The 25,286-nt window shown below is 37.1% G+C and overlaps 1 protein-coding gene across 1 annotated transcript in view; it reads right to left on the bottom strand.

The window, feature by feature from the left end:
• The window catches only part of LOC140158502 (NAD(P)H pyrophosphatase NUDT13, mitochondrial-like), a 119,361-nt gene that overhangs the window by 24,648 nt on the left and 69,427 nt on the right, over positions 1–25,286 (bottom strand). The window contains 3 exon segments of the mRNA XM_072181603.1: positions 23,118–23,275; positions 24,042–24,083; positions 24,086–24,152. Of these exon segments, the coding sequence (XP_072037704.1) occupies positions 23,118–23,275; positions 24,042–24,083; positions 24,086–24,152 (267 nt within the window).

The raw sequence follows: 25,286 nt of genomic DNA, 5'->3' as shown, positions 1-25,286 counted from the left end.
TTCTCATCAAGGATTTTTAAACAATGATTGTGAATTGATTGGTTACCACAGATGGCACAGTTGGTGGAGTTGTCCTTAGATCCTGAAAAATGTTTACAACAATGGGAACACAGCATGGGGGAACATATAAATACACTTAGAAAATACACTTACAAACAAGCTTAAATGATATAGGAAAATACCAAAAGGGATACTAAATCCAATCGAAGCAGAGCAAAAAATCATTTATGGGGAAACAGAAAAAAGTCAATTAGGCCCATATCGTGCTTAGTTATCAAGGCAATCGCAAAGCAATTCACAGCTATATAATATAATTGGCGCATGGGTGGACAGAAGGGATTACACGCGCGAAACATGAATGCATGCAGAATACATGACTGGTGATTATGCCCTGGTACACTAACACAATATGAGCTAAAAGAAAAGTATTAAAATGATACAAAGTACGGCAATTAGAGAGTATTATGCTAGTTGACAAACATAGCTACATGTTGGCAAAGTGGATTACGACCAAAGCATATTGAACGCTAGCATAAGAATCAATAAAAACAACCAATTATGTGTTCAGTCAAAAAAGCATACGCAATAGAAACTTTGAATACGGTAACATGAAAATTCAGATTGATGATAATTGCTGAAGTCAATAAACACAGTAGGAAAGTACATCATGGATACATGCATATTATTTGGATTGTAAACAATATGTCAGAAATGAGAAACTAACGGTATACTCAGTGCATGAGCAATTACAGAAAATATAGCAAGATCAGTCAAGACATGAGCATCATGAACTGAGTTTACAATATTGGTAGCACAAACAGCAATCAATTCCGCAAAGCAATATGGATTCAAAGAGGGGGAGGCAATCCATGAACAGAGACATTGGAATGTATTCTCTAGTATGACTCACTAATTAAGCACACATATGGTAGGAACAAGACTATGAGACGTATCAAGCCTGGAAAGCACCTGTGATCAAGATGGCATAACCCGCTGTCTGAAACATAACTTCAAAACATTGGATTTGTTTATCAAAAATTTAAATAACATTCTTACTGTCTGCTAGGAAAGTCATGGATTGGGAAAGACTACCCCCGATCATCTACATGAGAATGGTGGCTCTAAAAAGAGTTGTTCAAAGATCAAACTAATGCCCTGTGGGGCACAATTTTCCCCACCGCGGTTGATCCTGGCATTCTGTGAATAATACCAACCCAGTCCAATCGTCCTGGCATGATCCTGCCTGATCCCAGGTGGTGTATGACGTGCATTCCCTAAATTCAGTAAATTTTCATCATCAACCGTGTAATTGAATGGGATTATTTTGAAATTTTAAAACGCTTGAAATATCACAAACAAATAGGCCTATGTTGATAAATAATATAAATACAAGCTAAAACCGTTGGGGTTCGATAATGAACCCCACAAAACTAACCGAGTATATGGAAAATGCCATACGGCCGGGCGGTTTCACGAGTTGCCGGCTCGATCATGTCATCCGCCGCCTGCCTGATCCGGACTTATTTTATTTCTTTGGCACACTGGACCGAGCAATGAGAACTTGCGCTAACCCGATATGATCTGAGTAAATGTTAACTGAAACTAGAAATAATAGCCAATGCATGTAATACACCACTCACACTCTAAAGTGTGTGAACATAATGTATAGTGTGTATTAAATTACTCAACAATCATAGCATTTTAACGAAGTTCTCACATTACGGATGGAGAACGTACTGTACATTTTTGTAACTCACATATTCTTACATCACAGATGGAGAATATCTGTACTTCTGTATTGTTGATCATATTAATTCAAGAGGCTTCCGGCAAATATTGAAATATTCCAGTTATTGGTTTATTGATTTTCATGAATGAATCGGCTGTTGCACCTGTTATTTTGTTTTAGAAACATAATAAAAGAAGTAATTTGAAACTATATATCCTGTGCCGCTTCTAGTTTGGTAGTGACGTCACTGAGTTTGAAGTTGCATAACCTTGAAAAGTGCACACTGTTTGCGGAATCTCAGCATAATATCCTGCATAAAATATCTCACATGTTTAAAAGCTGTACAATCGGAGCGCTCTCTCACAAACAGATATGTATTTTTATTATACTACTAAACTTGAAGTGGTACAAGGAATAGACAGCCAGATATACATTCCCCTTGGATAAACCCACATCGATCATTAATATAATGTTCAGGCTTCAAATCACTTCCATTATAATGATAATAGGATCGAGTATCAAACTGTTGGCAAAAGTTAGGATCCACAGTAAAATTGTTTTCAATACCTATCTAACCTTTTCAATTTTTTGAATTTGGAAAAAAGGCAAAACAGCAATCAGAAAAGATGTAATGAGGTTCTATGACATCTTCTTTGCAACATGCAACAATATATGTGACTGGACACTACAAATCAGCCGTAAATTCAGCCCCCAGTCAATTTTGTTTTATTTTGTGTTTAGAAAATATATATCATAAGCTTTAAAATAGTATATCATTTAGAGACTGACCGATCAGATCGGTAGCTTCCATATCGGGCCGATTATTAGCTTATCGGTAGTGATCTGCATCAGCCGATTTTTCCTTCATCCGCCGATGTAATGCACCGATCACCAAATATCATGAAAGTAATTGTTGAAGCTTAACAAGTATTCATTTATTGGTATATTTCTTTGAATTAGACTAGTTAAATCAAGCGAAATTTAGCAAAAGAACAAGCTTTGTAGCCGATAAACATATATAATCATACCGTGATTCAGGCACGCAGCTGAGATAATTCCCCGCATGCACATGTTGTAGTTCTTACTTCCGGGTTACACACGTGCGTGTCAGATTGAAGAGATCGAGCTACGGGCCGTGTGCAAAACTCAACACTTCCGGATTACACATGTGCGTGTCAGATTGGAGAGAGCTACGGGCCGCGTGCAAAACTCAAAACTTCCGGGTTACACACGTGCGTGTCAGATTGAGAGAGCTACGGGCCGTGTGCAAAACCCAATACTGACTTGAACGTAAACACAATATTAAAATGGGACGATCGAATGATTTGACGGACTCGGATATCAGGGGGAAAAGGTAAATTGAACTTAGAATAATCATGGTCAAATTAAGTATTGTAAATGAGCATGGGAGTGTATTTTTGTGCTCAGAGCATACATTTGTACATAATTATGGTAATACTTTGCGTACAAGTACCTTTTCAACATACAGGTGAAATGCGATGGCAGCCATTGTTTACAATTGGGGAATTGGTAATCGGTGATCGAATCGGCAGATCAAAGAGGGAATTGATCGGCCAATCGGCCGATTCAGATAGGGACCTGATCGGTCAGACACTAATATCATTTGACTTCAAACGATATCCAGAAGCAGGGTTATGGTTTGTTGAACTCTGCTCCTTCAACAAAATGGCACCTTTTTCGGTTCTACATGTGTCGCCTTTTCCACATTGCTTGGTAATAGTCATAATTGGCGGTCATTTCAAATCATCCCCAAGTCAACGAGGTTCGGGAATGTCCTCTCATTGTTAATTGTTGGTTATACACCCGGGGTTATACATACCTAGACAAAATACAATGCGTTGTAACCCACCACTTGAACAGGATTTATCCAAAGGAAACAAAGACTAGAGCTACTTAAAGAATCTACAAGGCGGTTCTCGAACCACGAGTCTCGCCTGCTTTCGCAACCGCCTGCTTTTGTGATTACTTTTGGTAGAGGTAAATGAATTTGGCGGTTATCGGCTAGGCACGATTATCTGGCTGATGGTGACTGTGCCCACCAAGTTTCATGCCCATGCAACAGTTTTTACTAATTTGATCCCTGGTGACCCTGAAATGACCTTCCAAAACTTTGGCTCTAAATGTTGACTGTATCCACTAAGTTTCATACCCACACGACAGTTTTTACTAATTTGACCTCAGATGACCCCTGGTGGCCTCGAAATGATCTTCCAAAAATTTGGCTTTAAATGTTGACTGTACCCACCAAGTTTCATGTCCATCAACAGTTTTACTAATTTGACCTCAGATGACCCTGGTGACCTCGAAATGACCTTCCAAAATTTGGCTTTAAATGTTGACTGTACCCACCAAGTTTCATGCACATCCGATAGTTTTTACTAATTTGACCTCAGATGACCCCTGGTGACCCCGAAATGACCTTCCAAAAATTTGGCTTTAAATGTTGACTGTACCCACCAAGTTTCATGCCCATCCGACAGTTTTTACTAATTTGACCTCAGATGACCCCTGGTGACCTTGAAATGACCTTCAAAAAATTTGGCTTGAAATGTTGACTGTACCTACCAAGTTTCATGCCCATACGACAGTTTTGACCTTGACCCACTAACCAATACAAACCGGTTTTGTCTCGGGTCAAGATGCACCCACCCACCAAGTTTGAGAAACGTGCGACTCCTAGTCTCCGAGAAAATAGGCGAAAAACAAAACTTTAATCAAATTTATCACACACGCACCCCCACCCCCACACACACACATACATACGGAAAAGTGATTATATAGTCTCCTGCCTTATCAGGCGAGACAATAAAAATAGGTAGAAGATTATTATCCTCTTCAGCAATAGGATTATTGATTGGTTTAAACGCTATCAAATGAGAAACTTGTTGCACCAAATTGAGGTACCTATGAATACGACCTTCATGCACATTGTACACTGTAACTCATAATACAACTTGCTGACGTTACGGCTCAATCGTGTTTTGCCGACTTTATTTTTAAGTGTTAGTTCTTGTGTGTGCTCAATTTGTAAAAGGAAATAGGCAAAACATTATACCACTTTTTCCCCACATTTATTTCCAGTAATTACCTTTAAATCCATTTAATAAAAATACAATTTGACACCATCAAACAAGTTCAGACGTTTGTTGAGTGATATCAGTTTCATGATTTCATTAAATATTTTCCCATAAAAGGGCTATAATATATGCTGAAAATTCCATTGTACTTAAAAAGATACAAATATTTCTGCTGTAGATAGCACTGAAATACAAATGTGACGTGTCATGTCAAAATCAGACACTTTTGGGCAGGTTATAAATGTTGAGGTTTTTACATATCTTAAATATAGAGATATTTTGCTCCATAACGCCATTTTCCCCAATGAAATTGGACATTCCTAAGCGAAGGTAATGAGTTTGTAAGTTATGGTATTATAAAATTGGAAATTGAGATATCGGCCTTTAAAAATATTATTGACAATGTTGAGAGTAAGAATTAACTTGAAAAATGTCTCAAAAAATACAAGATGCCAGTTATATTCTGGTCTGAAACTATCAGACAATATTTTTAACATTAATAACATCACATATTCGCAACAAACCCAAATTGTGAAAAAATCACCCCAGGCAGATTTTCGGCTATTTCTCCATTTACGATCCTGCCCAAAAGTGTCTGGTTTTGACATGACATGTCACATATGTCTGATCATGTCACATGTTTGTTGCCTATTTGATATCTGATAGAAGAGAGTTAGTCTCTTTTATTTACAAAATGTTAGAGTTGAAAACACTTTACCTGCTGGCTAAATTCATTTCCTTTTATACACTTGTAAAATGCATTAATGCCCTCTGTCTGTTCCTTTTGGATTTGATATCACAAGAAATGTTGGTCCAATAGTACAAAAGTACTCCTCCACCTGCATATGGCATGCAGATCTTATGTATCACCATGCACAAAATATTGTTAAATGCCAAAGTGAAGTTTAAACAATTTTACAGGAGTATCATTGTGTTTTACGTAGCTGTTTGTTACCAAGTAGTCATAAAATGACATGGGAATGTAAAGCAATTTAATTTTAATAATATAAACTATATAAATGGTGTTAAAGCTAATAAATAGATGCATATTTACTGATTTAGATGTTGTAAGTGCCATATACGAGAGTGTTTCACTCAATAGAAATGAGTGAAGAGAGCAACACTATACCAAATGAATTCTACCCGTGTCCCTGAAGTGAATGCCTTACCGGTTTGGCGTGCAACCAAGAGCAATATATATGACCCCAAGCAACCAAGCAACCAAGATGGGGAATCAGATACATCAATCCAGCTTTCCAGGAAGTGACTTGGCTATCAAATGTTGACAGTTGACAACAGGTGTCATGCTGGAAACATTTTTGGGCACAGTATTGAGTATTGAGTTATGAGGGTCATTCAAAATGTTCTGCCTCAACCCTCATATATCTGCTCCTAAAAATATGACTTAACATGAGCAAATGAGGCTGAATGAGGGACAGGACAAAATTGTGATATTTTATAGTTATCATCATTTGAGGTTCTTAATTTGTTAATAAGTCAATCGAAGAAATAAAAAACAGATACTTTTTAACATATTTTGCCTTATATTTTAAGCCACTAATCCCTGGACCTGCCTCCCACGTAACAGAGGCACGCTCAATCACAAGCTTCAAGAAACTCTTAAAATCTCACTATAATGCTTATTAATTTTGTGCTTTGTTTATTATTCTGTATATTCTTGTCATTCACTAATATGCGCCTTGATCGTAAGGTGCTATATAAATCTTGTATGTATGTAGGTATGTATAATATGTTGCAAAGTTCATTTAAAGGCTTAATGTACGATTTCCTTCAAATTTTAAATTTGTCATTATATACTCAAAATGCTGAAATAATACTAGTAATAATGATCGGGAATGGTTTCTGTCCATTTTGAGCTGAAATAACGAGGTAACGTGAAAGAAACACTGCTTGTTATTTTGGCCGTTTAACACGCAGTTCTATGGGCGGACATAAAGTCATAATTTCTTGAATTTATGACTTTATGTCTAACTTTGCTCTGTTTACCTACAAACACAACAAATTTGGCTGATTCCATTTAGGTGCAAGTTGTGACATGTGTAAACATTACAAATATGCAAAAAAATCAGGTTTGAAAAAAATTAACCAAATTCATATTATAAGATCGTACATTATGACTTTAAATGTATTATTTATAAATTTGACCAAGTCTAGCACATCTTGTGTTCTTAAAACAAAATGGCACTTGCCACATTCTACCTCATTCACTGAGGTTGGGTCACATTTAGTAACATTATCATATTTTCCCATGATCATTATCTTGGGTTTTATCTAGCCTGTGAGGACAATTTGGGTCTGATAACCCTTTTTCACTCTTTAGAGGCGAAGGAAAACTGATTACAGGATTTAGTGAGTGTGTGACAATCTGTATACATATCTACAAAGAAGACATAAGTATTGTCCATATTTGTTGTGACCATAACATGGTGGTCACTTAAGGTTGTACAAATTGAAGCAGACATGAAGAAAAACATGGACAATTATGTAAAATAACAAAAAGCTGCTTCACTCTACAAAAAACACTGCTTTTTCACAAAGAAAAGATAAGAGCAGACAAAGACTATAATCAAGTTTAATGTTTTTCTTTAATATCCCCAAAAGGCATTTATTGCAGACTTGTCTGGTTTAGATGTAAAAAGCATTTTAAACATTCTATGAAGATGGTACTTGGTATTTGAATACCAAGGAAACTAAATTGAACATATAGCAATCAATGTGTTTGGGGCGTCTTTATTTCTAACTTTCAGCTAGACAGGTGTCAACAACAACATGTAGGAGGATCAAAATTAAGTATGGCAAGACGTTTGGTGGATATATCAGGTAATATTTACAAAGAAATTATTGTTGGCAAAGAGGACCATTAATTTCTTTCGTCTTTCAACAGCACATGAAGTATACCCCTTTAAGATTACATATTAAGTGGATGCACTTTGCACTTACACTGAAAGCTTTTAGTAAAATAAGAAGCCAGACAATAGAAGATGAAGTAATATATCCGACAGTCTCAAACAAAATCTTAAGAAATTTCCCCCACTATTTTCAAAAGCTCAAAAAGCCCTAAGGATTTAGCACTGCTAATGCCATAGTAATATTAAAGTATTAGGAGTCATTTATCTCTACTTTTATATCAGAGTTATGGGCAAGGTAATAGTTGATCTGCTTTTGTTGCACTATCTTGTTTTCTTATTGAGTTGCTGATAGTATAGCAGGAAGGTTCAAATAAACACAGCTCTTGGCAAGATCAAGTAGCGTGTGTCTGCTTTGTAGCTTGACCCCGGCCCCAGAGCTTAACTTTGTACAGTAGCTTACAGTATTAGTTTTATAAAGTCAACATCAATGCACATGCGAATTACGTTCATGGCCAGTGATGGTGGCAACAGGGGTAATTCCCCCTATTCCTCTCCCCATTAGAACATAAACTCACCAAAAATCCCACTATTTGCAGCAAATATTGCCAAATGTTCAGATTTTTCTATTGTAGATTTCAATTTGCACCTCCTCCCCAAAGCATCCAGAATAATATCCTTGTACAGCCACTGGCAATGTGCATAGCAACATACTCCCACTACAACACACATACTTTCGCGTGTTAATTTACTTTGCTACATGCCTGTAATGGAAACTAGCAACATACTTTGAATTACAACACATACTTCCATCTGTTATTTTACTTTGCTACAGCCCTGTAATGGAAAGTAGCAACATACTCCCAATACAACACATACTTCCATCTGTTATACTTTGCTACAGGTCTGTAATGTAAAGAAGCAACATACTCCCAATACAACACATACTTCCATCTGTTATGTTACTTTGCTACATCCCTGTAATGGAAAGTAGCAACATACTCCCAATACAACACATACTTCCATCTGTTATTTTACTTTGCTACAGGCCTGTAATGGAAAGTAGCAACATACTCCCAATACAACACATACTTCCACCTGTTATTTTACTTTGCTACAGACCTGTAATGGAAAGTAGCAACATACTCCCAATACAACACATACTTCCATCTGTTATGTTACTTTGCTACACCCCAGTAAATGGAAAGTAGCAACATACTCCCAATACAACACACATACTTCCATCTGTTATTTTACTTTGCTACAGACCTGTAAATGGAAAGTAGCAACATACTCCCAATACAACACATACTTCCATCTGTTATTTTACTTTGCTACAGGCCTGTAAATGGAAAGTAGCAACATACTCCCAATACAACACATACTTCCATCTGTTATTTTACTTTGCTACAGACCAGTAAATGGAAAGTAGCAACATACTCCCAATACAACACATACTTCCATCTGTTATTTACTTTGCTACAGGCCTGTAATGGAAAGTAGCAATATACTCCCAATACAACACATACTTCCACCTGTTATTTTATTTTGCTACAGGCCTGTAATGGAAAGTAGCAACATACTCCCAATACAACACACATACTTGCATCTGTTATTTTACTTTGCTACAGGCCTGTAATGGAAAGTAGCAACATACTCCCAATACAACACATACTTCCATCTGTTATTTTACTTTGCTACAGGCCTGTAATGGAAAGTAGCAACATACTCCCAATACAACACACATACTTCCATCTGTTATTTTACTTTGCTACAGGCCTGTAATGGAAAGTAGCAACATACTCCCAATACAGCACATACCCCCATCTGTTATTTTACTTTGCTACAGGCCTGTAATGGAAAGTAGCAACATACTCCCAATACAACACATACTTCCATCTGTTATTTACTTTGCTACAGGCCTGTAATGGAAAGTAGCAACATACTCCCAATACAACACACATACTTCCATCTGTTATTTTACTTTGCTACAGCCCTGTAATGGAAAGTAGCAACATACTCCCAATACAGCACATACCCCCATCTGTTATGTTACTTTGCTACATCCCTGTAATGGAAAGTAGCAACATACTCCCAATACAACACATACTTCCATCTGTTATTTTACTTTGCTACAGGCCTGTAATGGAAAGTAGCAACATACTCCCAATACAACACACATACTTCCATCTGTTATTTTACTTTGCTACAGGCCTGTAATGGAAAGTAGCAACATACTCCCAATACAACACATACCCCCATCTGTTATTTTACTTTGCTACAGCCCTGTAATGGAAGGTAGCAACATACTCCCAATACAACACATACTTCCATCTGTTATTTTACTTTGCTACAGGCCTGTAATGGAAAGTAGCAACATTCTCCCAAATACAACACATACTTCCATCTGTTATTTTACTTTGCTATACCCCTGTAATGGAAAGTAGCAACATTCTCCCAAATACAACACATACTTCCATCTGTTATTTTACTTTGCAACAGCCCTGTAATGGAAAGTAACAACATTCTCCCAAATACAACACATACTTCCACCTGTTATTTTACTTTGCTACAGGCCTGTAATGGAAAGTAGCAACATACTCCCAATACAACACATACTTCCATCTGTTATTTTACTTTGCTACATGCCTGTAATGGAAAGTAGCAACATACTCCCAATACAACACATACTTCCATCTGTTATTTTACTTTGCTACATCCCTGTAATGGAAAGTAGCAACATACTCCCAATACAACACATACTCCCATCTGTTATTTTACTTTGCTACAGCCCTGTAATGGAAGGTAGCAACATACTCCCAATACAACACATACTTCCATCTGTTATTTTACTTTGCTACAGGCCTGTAATGGAAAGTAGCAACATTCTCCCAAATACAACACATACTTCCATCTGTTATTTTACTTTGCTATACCCCTGTAATGGAAAGTAACAACATACTCCCAATACAACACACATACTTCCATCTGTTATTTTACTTTGCTACACCCCTGTAATGGAAATTAGCTACATACTCCCAATACAACACATACTTCCATCTGTTATTTTACTTTGCAACACCCCTGTAATGGAAAGTAGCAACATACTCCCAATACAACACACACATATTTCCATCTGTTATTTTACTTTGCTATACCCCTGTAATGGAAAGTAGCAACATTCTCCCAAATACAACACATACTTCCATCTGTTATTTTACTTTGCAACAGCCCTGTAATGGAAAGTAGCAACATACTCCCAAATACAACACATACTTCCATCTGTTATTTTACTTTGCTACAGGCCTGTAATGGAAAGTAGCAACATACTCCCAATACAACACACACATATTTCCATCTGTTATTTTACTTTGCTATACCCCTGTAATGGAAAGTAGCAACATTCTCCCAAATACAACACATACTTCCATCTGTTATTTTACTTTGCAACACCCCTGTAATGGAAAGTAGCAACATACTCCCAATACAACACACACATATTTCCATCTGTTATTTTACTTTGCTATACCCCTGTAATGGAAAGTAGCAACATACTCCCAATACAACACATACTTCCATCTGTTATTTTACTTTGCAACAGCCCTGTAATGGAAAGTAGCAACATTCTCCCAAATACAACACATACTTCCATTTGTTATTTTACTTTGCTATACCCCTGTAATGGAAAGTAGCAACATACTCCCAATACAACACATACTTCCATCTGTTATTTTACTTTGCTACAGACCTGTATGGAAAGTAGCAACATACTCCCAATACAACACACACATACTTCCATCTGTTATTTTACTTTGCAACAGCCCTGTAATGGAAAGTAGCAACATACTCCCAATACAGCACATACTTCCATCTGTTATTTTACTTTGCTACAGACCTGTATGGAAAGTAGCAACATACTCCCAATACAACACACACATACTTCCATCTGTTATTTTACTTTGCTACATCCCTGTAATGGAAAGTAGCAACATTCTCCCAAATACAACACATACTTCCATCTGTTATTTTACTTTGCTATACCCCTGTAATGGAAAGTAGCAACATACTCCCAATACAACACATACTTCCATCTGTTATTTTACTTTGCTACAGACCTGTATGGAAAGTAGCAACATACTCCCAATACAACACACACATACTTCCATCTGTTATTTTACTTTGCTACATCCCTGTAATGGAAAGTAGCAACATTCTCCCAAATACAACACATACTTCCATCTGTTATTTTACTTTGCTACAGCCCTGTAATGGAAAGTAGCAACATACTCCCAATACAACACACACATACTTCCATCTGTTATTTTACTTTGCAACAGCCCTGTAATGGAAAGTAGCAACATACTCCCAATACAACACATACTTCCATCTGTTATTTTATTTTGCTACAGGCCTGTAATGGAAAGTAGCAACATTCTCCCAAATACAACACATACTTCCATCTGTTATTTTACTTTGCTACAGCCCTGTAATGGAAAGTAGCAACATACTCCCAATACAACACACACATACTTCCATCTGTTATTTTACTTTGCAACAGCCCTGTAATGGAAAGTAGCAACATACTCCCAAATACAACACATACTTCCATCTGTTATGTTACTTTGCTATACCCCTGTAATGGAAAGTAGCAACATTCTCCCAAATACAACACATACTTCCATCTGTTATTTTACTTTGCAACAGCCCTGTAATGGAAAGTAGCAACATACTCCCAATACAACACACACATATTTCCATCTGTTATTTTACTTTGCTATACCCCTGTAATGGAAAGTAGCAACATTCTCCCAAATACAACACATTCTTCCATCTGTTATTTTACTTTGCAACAGCCCTGTAATGGAAAGTAGCAACATACTCCCAATACAACACATACTTCCATCTGTTATTTTACTTTGCTACAGGCCTGTAATGGAAAGTAGCAACATACTCCCAATACAACACATACTTGCATCTGTTATTTTACTTTGCAACACCCCTGTAATGGAAAGTAGCAACATACTCCCAATACAACACACACATATTTCCATCTGTTATTTTACTTTGCTATACCCCTGTAATGGAAAGTAGCAACATACTCCCAATACAGCACATACTTCCATCTGTTATTTTACTTTGCTACAGCCCTGTAATGGAAAGTAACAACATACTCCCAATACAACACATAGTTCCATCTGTTATTTTACTTTGCTACAGACCTGTAATGGAAAGTAGCAACATACTCCCAATACAACACATACTTCCATCTGTTATTTTACTTTGCTACAGGCCTGTAATGGAAAGTAACAACATACTCCCAATACAGCACATACTTCCATCTGTTATTTTACTTTGCTACAGCCCTGTAATGGAAAGTAACAACATACTCCCAATACAACACATAGTTCCATCTGTTATTTTACTTTGCTACAGACCTGTAATGGAAGGTAGCAACATACTCCCAATACAACACATACTTCCATCTGTTATTTTACTTTGCTACAGGCCTGTAATGGAAAGTAGCAACATACTCCCAATACAACACATACTTCCATCTGTTATTTTACTTTGCTTCATGCCCTGTAATGGAAAGTAGCAACATACTCCCAATACAGCACATACTTCCATCTGTTATTTTACTTTGCTACAGCCCTGTAATGGAAAGTAACAACATACTCCCAATACAACACATAGTTCCATCTGTTATTTTACTTTGCTACAGACCTGTAATGGAAGGTAGCAACATACTCCCAATACAACACATACTTCCATCTGTTATTTTACTTTGCTACAGGCCTGTAATGGAAAGTAGCAACATACTCCCAATACAGCACATACTTCCATCTGTTATTTTACTTTGCTACAGCCCTGTAATGGAAAGTAACAACATACTCCCAATACAACACATAGTTCCATCTGTTATTTTACTTTGCTACAGACCTGTAATGGAAGGTAGCAACATACTCCCAATACAACACATACTTCCATCTGTTATTTTACTTTGCTACATGCCCTGTAATGGAAAGTAGCAACATACTCCCAATACAACACATACTTCCATCTGTTATTTTACTTTGCTTCATGCCCTGTAATGGAAAGTAGCAACATACTCCCAATACAACACATATTTCCATCTGTTATTTTACTTTGCTTCATGCCCTGTAATGGAAAGTAGCAACATACTCCCAATACAACACATACTTCCATCTGTTATTTTACTTTGCTACATGCCCTGTAATGGAAAGTAGCAACATACTCCCAATACAACACATACTTCCATCTGTTATTTTACTTTGCTTCATGCCTTGAAATGGAAAGTAGCAACATACTCCCAATACAACACATACTTCCATCTGTTATTTTACTTTGCTACAGGCCTGTAATGGAAAGTAGCAACATACTCCCAATACAACACATACTTCCCCATCTGTTATTTTACTTTGCTTCATGCCCTGTAATGGAAAGTAGCAACATACTCCCAATACAACACATACTTCCATCTGTTATTTTACTTTGCTACATGCCTGTAAAGGGAAAGTAGCAACATACTCCCAATACAACACATACTTCCATCTGTTATTTTACTTTGCTACATGCCTGTAATGGAAAGTAGCAACATACTCCCAATACAACACATACTTCCATCTGTTATTTTACTTTGCTTCATGCCTTGTAATGGAAAGTAGCAACATACTCCCAATACAACACATACTTCCATCTGTTATTTTACTTTGCTTCATGCCTTGAAATGGAAAGTAGCAACATACTCCCAATACAACACATACTTCCATCTGTTATTTTACTTTGCTACATTCCTTTAAAGGGAAAGTAGCAACATACTCCCAATACAACACATACTTCCATCTGTTATTTTACTTTGCTACATGCCTTGTAATGGAAAGTAGCAACATACTCCCAATACAACACATACTTCCATCTGTTATTTTACTTTGCTACATGCCCTGTAATAGAAAGTAGCAACCTACTCCCAATACAACACATACTTCCATCTGTTATTTTACTTTGCTACATGCCCTGTAATGGAAAGTAGCAACATACTCCCAATACAACACATACTTCCATCTGTTATTTTACTTTGCTTCATGCCTTGAAATGGAAAGTAGCAACATACTCCCAATACAACACATACTTCCATCTGTTATTTTACTTTGCTACATGCCTTGTAATGGAAAGTAGCAACATACTCCCAATACAACACATACTTCCATCTGTTAATTTACTTTGCTACATTCCTGTAAAGGGAAAGTAGCAACATACTCCCAATACAACACATACTTCCATCTGTTATTTTACTTTGCTACATGCCTTGTAATGGAAAGTAGCAACATACTCCCAATACAACACATACTTCCATCTGTTAATTTACTTTGCTACATTCCTGTAAAGGGAAAGTAGCAACATACTCCCAATACAACACATACTTCCATCTGTTATTTTACTTTGCTACAGGCCTGTAATGGAAAGTAGCAACATACTCCCAATACAACACATACTTCCATCTGCTATTTTACTTTGCTTCATGCCTTGTAATGGAAAGTAGCAACATACTCCCAATACAACACATACTTCCATCTGTTATTTTACTTTGCTACATGCCCTGGTAATGGAAAGTAGCAACATACTCCCAATACAACACATACTTCCATCTGTTATTTTACTTTGCTTCATGCCTTGAAATGGAAAGTAGCAACATACTCCCAATACAACACATACTTCCATCTGCTATTTTACTTTGCTTCATGCCTTGTAATGGAAAGTAGCAACATACTCCCAATACAACACATACTTCCATCTGTTATTTTACTTTGCTACAGGCCTGTAATGGAAAGTAGCAACATATTCCCAATACAACACATACTTCCATCTGTTATTTTACTTTGCTTCATGCCCTGTAATGGAAAGTAGAAACATATTCCCAATACAACACATACTTCCATCTGTTATTTTACTTTGCTTCATGCCCTGTAATGGAAAGTAGCAACATACTCCCAATACAACACATACTTCCATCTGTTATTTTACTTTGCTTCATGCCTTGAAATGGAAAGTAGCAACATACTCCCAATACAACACATACTTCCATCTGTTATTTTACTTTGCTTCATGCCTTGAAATGGAAAGTAGCAACATACTCCCAATACAACACATACTTCCATCTGTTAATTTACTTTGCTACATTCCTGTAAAGGGAAAGTAGCAACATACTCCCAATACAACACATACTTCCATCTGTTATTTTACTTTGCTACATGCCTTGTAATGGAAAGTAGCAACATACTCCCAATACAACACATAACACATACTTCCATCTGTTAATTTACTTTGCTACATGCCTGTAATGGAAAGTAGCAACATATTCCCAATACAACACATACTTCCATCTGTTATTTTACTTTGCTTCATGCCCTGTAATGGAAAGTAACAACATACTCCCAATACAACACATAACACATACTTCCATCTGTTAATTTACTTTGCTACATGCCTGTAATGGAAAGTAGCAACATATTCCCAATACAACACATACCCCCATCTGTTATTTTACTTTGCTACATGCCCTGTAATGGAAAGTAACAACATACTCCCAATACAACACATAACACATACTTCCATCTGTTAATTTACTTTGCTACATGCCTGTAATGGAAAGTAGCAACATATTCCCAATACAACACATACTTCCATCTGTTATTTTACTTTGCTTCATGCCCTGTAATGGAAAGTAGAAACATATTCCCAATACAACACATACTTCCATCTGTTATTTTACTTTGCTTCATGCCCTGTAATGGAAAGTAGCAACATACTCCCAATACAACACATACTTCCATCTGTTATTTTACTTTGCTACAGGCCTGTAATGGAAAGTAGCAACATACTCCCAATACAACACATACTTCCATCTGTTATTTTACTTTGCTACATGCCCTGTAAATGGAAAGTAGCAACATACTCCCAATACAACACATACATAATTCCATCTGTTATTTTACTTTGCTACACCCCTGTAATGGAAAAAAGCAACATACTCCCAATACAACACATACTTCCATCTGTTAATTTACTTTGCTACATTCCTGTAAAGGGAAAGTAGCAACATACTCCCAATACAACACATACTTCCATCTGTTATTTTACTTTGCTACATGCCTTGTAATGGAAAGTAGAAACATACTCCCAATACAACACATACTTCCATCTGTTATTTTACTTTGCTACATGCCTGTAATGGAAAGTAGCAACATACTCCCAATACAACACATACTTCCATCTGTTATTTTACTTTGCTTCATGCCTTGTAATGTAAAGAAGCAACATACTCCCAATACAACACATACTTCCATCTGTTAATTTACTTTGCTACATTCCTGTAAAGGGAAAGTAGCAACATACTCCCAATACAACACATACTTCCATCTGTTATTTTACTTTGCTACATGCCTTGTAATGGAAAGTAGAAACATACTCCCAATACAACACATACTTCCATCTGTTATTTTACTTTGCTACATGCCTGTAAATGAAAAGTAGCAACATACTCCCAATACAACACATACTTCCATCTGTTATTTTACTTTGCTACATGCCTTGTAATGGAAAGTAGAAACATACTCCCAATACAACACATACTTCCATCTGTTATGGAAACTAGCAACATGCAACATACTCCCAATACGGCACATACCTCCTCTCATTTTTATACATGCTGCTGCACAAAGCATTGTGGGACACCCAACATTTGCAACTGTTTACAGCCAACCAGATATTACAGCCAGACTTTAATACCTACTATATGGTGTCTGACCATGACATATTTATTGACAATATCATTACACTATAGCAGACACTTTCTGTAACACCTTGAAGAATAGAATGTTCAGATTGCATTGAATTATTGATAATAATTCTGCAATAGACCTTATTCTGTTCTAAATCATTCATAAAGTAGTTATTTCACAAAGGAGAATGACTTCAGATTCAAAGTATATATTGTAAAGTTTGGACTTATGCTTTTATGGCTATATTATTAACGTTAATCGCTAAAACTTGGTCAATTGCATTTGCAGTTGATGTCCATACAAAGTAAGCTTACTCGTGTTTGACAAATGAAGATTATTAAAAACCTATCAACACTATATTATTCAGCTTGCAAAATTGAGGGCCGGATAATCCAGGTCCGACTGTAGATAATGGGACCTGTTTGGTGAAGGGTTTGGTTAGCCATGCATGCATCTTTGGATGTGCACCTGTGCATGGTGGAACGATTTGTCATAATGATGCCATCCATGATCCATCTGATATCAATTTTTTTTAAGTTTCAGACTAAACTAATGAAACAACTGTTTTATATCAGACCGATATGATTCAATTTTGGGACGGTTTCAGCCAAATCTATAGTATCACATCACATACTATACCCTTTTTCACCCTGATGTAGCAGTGATGTCAATGGGCATTTCATTTGGTACAGCTGCAAATCGCTGGTATTCCCTCAAAGCACTGTACATGTGTGTGCGAAACAGCTGACACAACACATTGACCTTAGTAATCTGGTCTAATTGTTGCTAGAATGATCTATTTGTGTCAGCTTGTATGTAGTGTCTTACATGTGTGTATTCTGGACAAAATGTTCTGCATCACATTTAACAAGGTATTTTACCTGTCAACCAACACCCATCATGATGATTCTACTGATGCCCAAAACATGCATCAGTTTGCATTTGCAGTTTGTATTAAAACTGTGTTCTTGACCTATTTTATTTTTCACATTTCACCCATCCAAGCTCATCAATTGGATCTATTTAGCAAACAGAGTCTTAGCTAGGATTTGGCAAGTATCCATAATTTTCACCAAAGCTGCCTGTCCAAAATTTGACTCTGAAAACATGAACCAGACATCTGCACCTTCTGGGCTTCAGTCAGGTGGCGGGGACTTTCATTAAATCATAAAAATCAGGGTGGCCAGCATCCTATGAGTGGGGCAAGACTTGTCAGGGGGGCAGCTGCCCTTTTGGCTACACCACTGATAAGATGAGTTTAAAGTTATGACAAAGACTTTTTACTTCTCAAGTCAAGATTGCTTTCCTCTCAGTTCTACAAAGTTCTGCTGCAAGCTAAACTCTTTCCTGTGGCAATTGACATTTTCCAATAACGTCATAGCGAGACTTGAAACATACCTTGATTCTATGTTGCAAGCTTGTTAACTGTTTATTCCCCAAATAAAACATGCTTTATGGAAGGTAGAATTGCTCCTCTAGAGGTGTACTCAGTCATATACGGCAGTGATATAGGGCGTAAGAATTCAATGGGTCCATAGATTTCTAGCAAATCATAATGTGTCATGTTATTAAAGTGTAACAATCAGTCTAGACTAACACTCATCTGAGAAATGCTGAGTGAATATCGAATAATTTACTCTTTATAACCAGATGAAAGCTTGTTTTGTTGTACAGACTGTTTTGAAGCAACCACATTGGGATTGATTGAAACAAATTGAAAAAACGCCATGTATTGAAAACAATATGTAGGTTTATATTTGCATTCTCTTGAGAACTTGTGAAAAATTTCAACCAGGTGTAAGCTTGTTTTTGTACAGACCATTTTAAAGCAACCACATTGGGATCAATCTAAACAAATGGAAAAAGTACCAGTGAATCACAAATACATGTAGGTTTATATTTGTATTGTTTTGAGAAAATGCTGAAACTAGTGAATAATTTACTCTTTACAACCAGGTGTAAGCTTGTTTATGTTCGGACCTTTAAGCAAGCACATTGGAATCAATCAAAACAAATTGAAAAAGCATCAGTGAATCCGAACGGTTCTGGTTTTTTCTCTCCTTTATTATAGTGCCAGTTGGTGCCTGAGCTTCACTTCTTTATGTCTTGAGAACTAGTAAATAATTTGCTTTACAACCAGGTGTAAGCTTTTTTATTCGAACATTTTTCAAGTAACCACATTGGAATCAATCAAAGCAAAACCAACGAAAGAATGAGATGTAATTTGAAACTTGATCCTTGTTCTTAATTTGGTTTCACATTTGTTACAACATGTGAATGTATGAGTGGGATCATCCCCACTACATACATGTTTGTAGCAAGTTATGCAACAGTAAATCAGCACAGTATTTTGCATTGGTGCATGAAGGACTTGCATTGCCAGCCTCAGTATCTATTTTGCCATATATGTGACACTGACCTTAAAGCCATATTGTAAAATTTCCATAAAAAAATTAGTATTTCTTTTATAAAATGCTAGCTTTACTGTCAAATATGTTCCCTTTAAATTTTGAGCTGAACAAATAAAAACAAAGGTAAAGCAAAGAAAATTTGAATTTACTACAGCATCAATGTCGCCAATGTGTGCCACTCCATAGGTTGTGCTACGGCACGGTCCTTTGATGTGTATATGACTGTTCCGCACACCATGTACATACTGTGTTATGGACATCTCAGTACTCATTCAACTAAAACTTCCATTGTAATAGTTAAGCGCCGGTTCCGGCACTTTAGTCTTTGACAAAACTACAGTACCTAAAGCCTTGATTTTGCAGGGTATGTTAGTTTAATAAAGTACTACATTAGTTAAATTATTGAATATTAGGATCTCACCAAAAGACCTCCTATTTTGGGGCCTTGTCTGGGCTCTCACCGAAACTTCGGACCCCAGTTTCGAACTGGCACATCCCCGACACTTCCAAAGTTGAGTGCCCACCCGACCCCTCTGATTTAGTAGACGTTGCAGCAGAGCTCTTGTTTTACTTGACAAAGTATTGGAAATCATGACATGGTTACATAATATACACTCATCCAATTGGTGACATAGTCAGAAGGCACAATCTGCACCTTTACGCAGATGACACTCAGATTTATTTTGCTTTTAAACCATCTGAATCTTTGCATCGAGGAAATAAGAATGTGGATGCGTGTAGACTTTCTTAAACTCAATGATACCAAAACCGAATTTCTCATCATCGGCTCTAAACATCAGAAATCTAAATCCATCATCAGTAACATTGTCATCGGAGAATCGCAAATTACACCATCTTGTGATGCACAAAATCTGGGTATCATCTTTGACTCTGACATGTCTCATAAACTGCAAGTTGCATCCACTCTCAAAGCCGCCTATCATCAAAATCGTAACATCGGCAAGATACGCAAATATCTCACAACAGAAGCAACTCAACTCATTGTTCATTCTCTTGTAATATCTCGCTTGGTCACATGTAATTCTCTTTTGTACGGTCTTCCACAATCACAACTTCGTCGTCTGCAATTGGTTCAAAATACTGCATTCGCCTCATCACTCTCACAAAGAAACGTTAGCACATCACTCCAATTCTCATTGACTTGCACTGGCTGCCTGTTGAACAACGCATTGAATTTAAGATCCTCACTTTTGTTTTCAAATCACAAAACGAACTTGCACCATCATATATCGCCGATCTTCTGCACACTTATATACCTGGGCGCACTGGACTTCGTTCAGCCAATCTTCATCTTCTTCAGGAACCACGATCTAACAACTCTTTTGGCGACCGTTCTTTTGTCATTTGTGCTCCTAAACTTTGGAACAATCTACCAACTCACATTAAAAACTGCACTACTTTGGACTCTTTTAAATCTTTGTTAAAAACACATCTGTTTAATATCGCTTTTGCTAATGACTTGTAGTGTAAAATGTTTTTCTTATTATGGTATGTTGTATATTTTCTGTATTTGCTCTGTTCATCATGTTCCCCTTTGTGGTCATATTCCTGTTGTTGCGCAGTGAGCGGCTCTGACGGATACTTAGCATTATAAATTTCCATATTATTATTATATTATTATTATTACACTCCTCAAAAGAATTAAAGGATCAGGCATCAGATATATCAGCATTTTTGAAAACATAGGATATGATGATAATATTATTGATAATTGTGCTTGATCTTTCATTGCATCCAGTGGCGTAGCTGCCGGGGGCAAAATTGCCTATTTGGGCCCCGCCCTAGCGCAAGGAAAAAGAGGAAAAAGGAGAGAGAGAGGAAAAAGAGGGGGAGAGAGAGGGAGAGGTCAGGGGAAAAAAGAAAAGGGGAAAAAAGAGACAGGAGGGAGAGAGAGGAAAAAGATGGGGAGAGAAGAGAAAGAGGGAATCCATAGGCCTACGATATGTAGTGCCATACGATTATTATCAATATACTCAACAATATACTTGACTTCTTGAAGACAAAGAAATACAAATTCTTGCAAGCACTGGCCTTTACATAAAATTTACCTTGATTTTGGGCTAAAATTGTCTGAAATTGGGACATTTTTAGCGAGCTTCGTGCGCACTTTAACCAGGAGATTTGCAAGAATTATGGCCCAAATTCATTTCTATTAAGACCAAATTAGTTATAAAAAAGCAAATTTTTCTCGTGGAGCGCGCAATTTCTTTGAAAAAGTAATAACCCAGTTTACCATTTTCTCTCTTGAGCCACTGTATGAAATTTAAACTTATTTCCTTTGTTTTTTATTTTTCTTTGATATATTTTAAAGTGCACTTTTCTTTGAAAGTACACTTTCTTTTCAATGGGGGTGCGTCGCACCACCCGCACCTACCCCCATTTTTGTTTGGTGGATTTGGGCCCCGCCCCATACGAGACTACGTGTTACGCGAGAGTGCGTAAAATTCGTCATGCCTGGAACCTGTGTGCGTATGCAAGCTTTACAACTTGAATTCAGTATTTTTCAGGTAGCGGCTAAACATTGCATTTTAGTTTTATTGCTGATATCAACAGATCATCGAAGTTTTTGTAAGGCTGAGTGGCAATGATTTTAACTGACATTCCTCATTAAATAATCATGTGAATTATACGATCTTTAGCTTCTTTTCGTTGTTGAAAGGGATTCAATCATGTTTCACCGTTGTTCATCACCGTTTAACAACTCTCGTCCGGCGCGTCTGCGTGGTTTACTTCGCTACCCTCGCGAAGTAAACCACGCAGACGACGCGTCAACATCGTTGTTAAACGGTGATGAACAACGGTGAAACATGATTGAATCCTAAATCATATCCTATGTTTTCAAAAATGCTGATATATTCATCTGATCCTTTAATTATTTTGAGGAGTGTAGATAGTCCAAGCAATCAAGAAGCAATTCAGAATAGTTAAACCAAGAAGGTATACATCACAATGCTTGATACCCAACAGTTTCCAGTGATTATATACAAGACTGCTTAAACAATAAGCAACACAAGATCCACCTAATTCAAAGATTCTTATTAAGACACTATCAATTCTAGTCATTTCAAAATGATCTAATGGTGCATCTGGAAGAAACAGGCTCATCAATAAATATCACAAATAATGCATAACAATCATTTTGATACAGCCTGTATTACTTTCGTATTTATAACAGTGGTGAATAATTTTACCTGCGCTGTTGTTCCTGGTTTGATACTTGCATAACAAGCCAGCATGAGAGCACTGGATGGAAAAGGCCAATGTTGTGAGGTAGCGTATGTTATATTGCCGATGTCCAAGCCTACTTCCTCAGCTACCTCTCGACAGACAGCGTCCTCTAGTGTTTCACCTGTAGGTAGTAAAATAATGCACATTCTGTTCTTAATTATGCAAAATCATAGAAATTAACAAGTATTTTATGATTTGATACTAATTTTCATTTTAGGCACAGCATTGAGCTGCCCACTAGGTCCAAGTCATTAACCCTTACACCAGAAAAAAACACAGAATACCACGATGAAAAATTCTGCGCATGCATGCATCCCAGGGTCTGCGATGACGCAATCACCGTAAGTGTCAAATGCTCACAGAATTGTGGGCCGGGCAGCAATTAGCCGTGTAGCTCACGGTCCGGATCGTGTGGTTGGCATGCGGGGGTCAAAGGTTTGAATCCCGGGGGGTGCCAAGTCAAAAATTCTTCTTCTTCTTGACTTTTCTTGACTTCTCGGATCTTCTGTGACTTCCGATAGCAAAAAACCTGGGTCAGTGTTAGGGTTAAAGGGTCATTATAGACTGCTTGGTCCAAGCTGTTTGGGCTGGCCTCATGCATGCTGCCAGTTTGGCCAAATCCACAAGGGTCACAGACTGAGGCCAAAAGAAGGAAAAGCACATAGCTTAGTAAGGATATTGATAACCTGCCCAAAAGTGTCTCCTTTTGACATGGCACGTCACAATTTGACATAACAATAGAAAATATTGGCATATCTTGACGATTATTTTGGCATTTTGAATTGCAACTCAATAACAGGAAATCAAACATTGCGCCCTCTGCATAACTCGCATATAATCGAAGGTCGTAAAAGATAATCCAAGTCATAAACTTTGTGACTACATACCTGGTTCACAGAATCCTGCCAAAGCACTGTACATTCCTTGGGAAACTGTGACTGCCTAGCAACTAAGCATTGGTTGTCATTAGTAACCAACGTAATGGCCACTGGCGACATCTACAATGATATAAGACAATCACAAGTACTTATGTTAATGGTGTATGGATATCTAAAAGGAAATGACAGTACTGGGAAACGTTTTGCCTAATGCAACCAAATCAATCTTGAGTTTAATGTCACATAATTTCTGAAAACAAGTGACCAAACACGAGTGTATAACACGTTTTTATTTACCGCCTACTCACTCAAAGATGGATGTTTAGCCCAATTTAAAAAGTATTCTAAAAAGAGCCTGCAATGTCGGTAGCAAAATGGATGTTTTGATTTTGATTTTTCCAATAAAAATTATAACTATAACCAGTTTTTATTATTATTTTTGGAAAATTACAATAAGGAATTCAAGTGAGGTTCAGAAAATGAAGTGAGGGTGGGTGACGGGAACCTCAAACCCCGGGGGGGGGGGATTTTGGATTTATTTTGGACGGGGGTGTGCAGCTGTAGCCTCAAAACCCATACCCCTGCACTTCTAAGGGTAATTTTGCAGGAAAAGGGTACCCATGTCTAAGGATTTTTCTTCAAATGTAGACCCATGTTTAAGGATTTGTTCCCCGAGATTTTAAACACAACATTTCACTTAAAAGAATCAAAATTCACATTTGAAGTACCATGCTTACAGTTTGCAAGATTAACATTTTATTATAACAGTTAGTAGACTATGTGTTAGTTCTTCATTCAAAATTGAAAATGATACAGTACAATGAATTCTACTTTGTACATACTTACATATCTGACCATCCGCTAAGGGCTAGTGTCTAAAACAGGAACCATGTGAAAGGATTGTTCAGTTGAAAAGCCTTAGAACCATGGCTAAGGATTTCTCATGAACTTAAACTAACCCATTGGAGCGGCATGTCCCTGGATACCTGATATATGTGAGTACTCCCCCCAGACTCGAAATCGACTTTCATTAGCCTTAGGATTTAAACTGTTCATATGAGACCAAATAATGGTATTTTACAAATTTACCTCAAATGACCTTTGACCTCATTATTGACATTGAACACCACCAATAGATGAGGGTTCCCATAGTGCAGCTATGACCCAAGTTTGGTTGTGATTTGAACTGATGAGACCAAATTGTAATTTACATGTTGACCTCAAATGACCTTTGACCTCAGTTATGACCTTGAA

Source organism: Amphiura filiformis, chromosome 8 (assembly GCF_039555335.1).
Source record: "Amphiura filiformis chromosome 8, Afil_fr2py, whole genome shotgun sequence".
In the NCBI taxonomy this organism is placed as follows: domain Eukaryota; kingdom Metazoa; phylum Echinodermata; class Ophiuroidea; order Amphilepidida; family Amphiuridae; genus Amphiura; species Amphiura filiformis.
The sequence above is the reverse complement of the archived record's forward strand: the minus strand, read 5'-3'. Positions and strand labels throughout refer to the sequence as shown.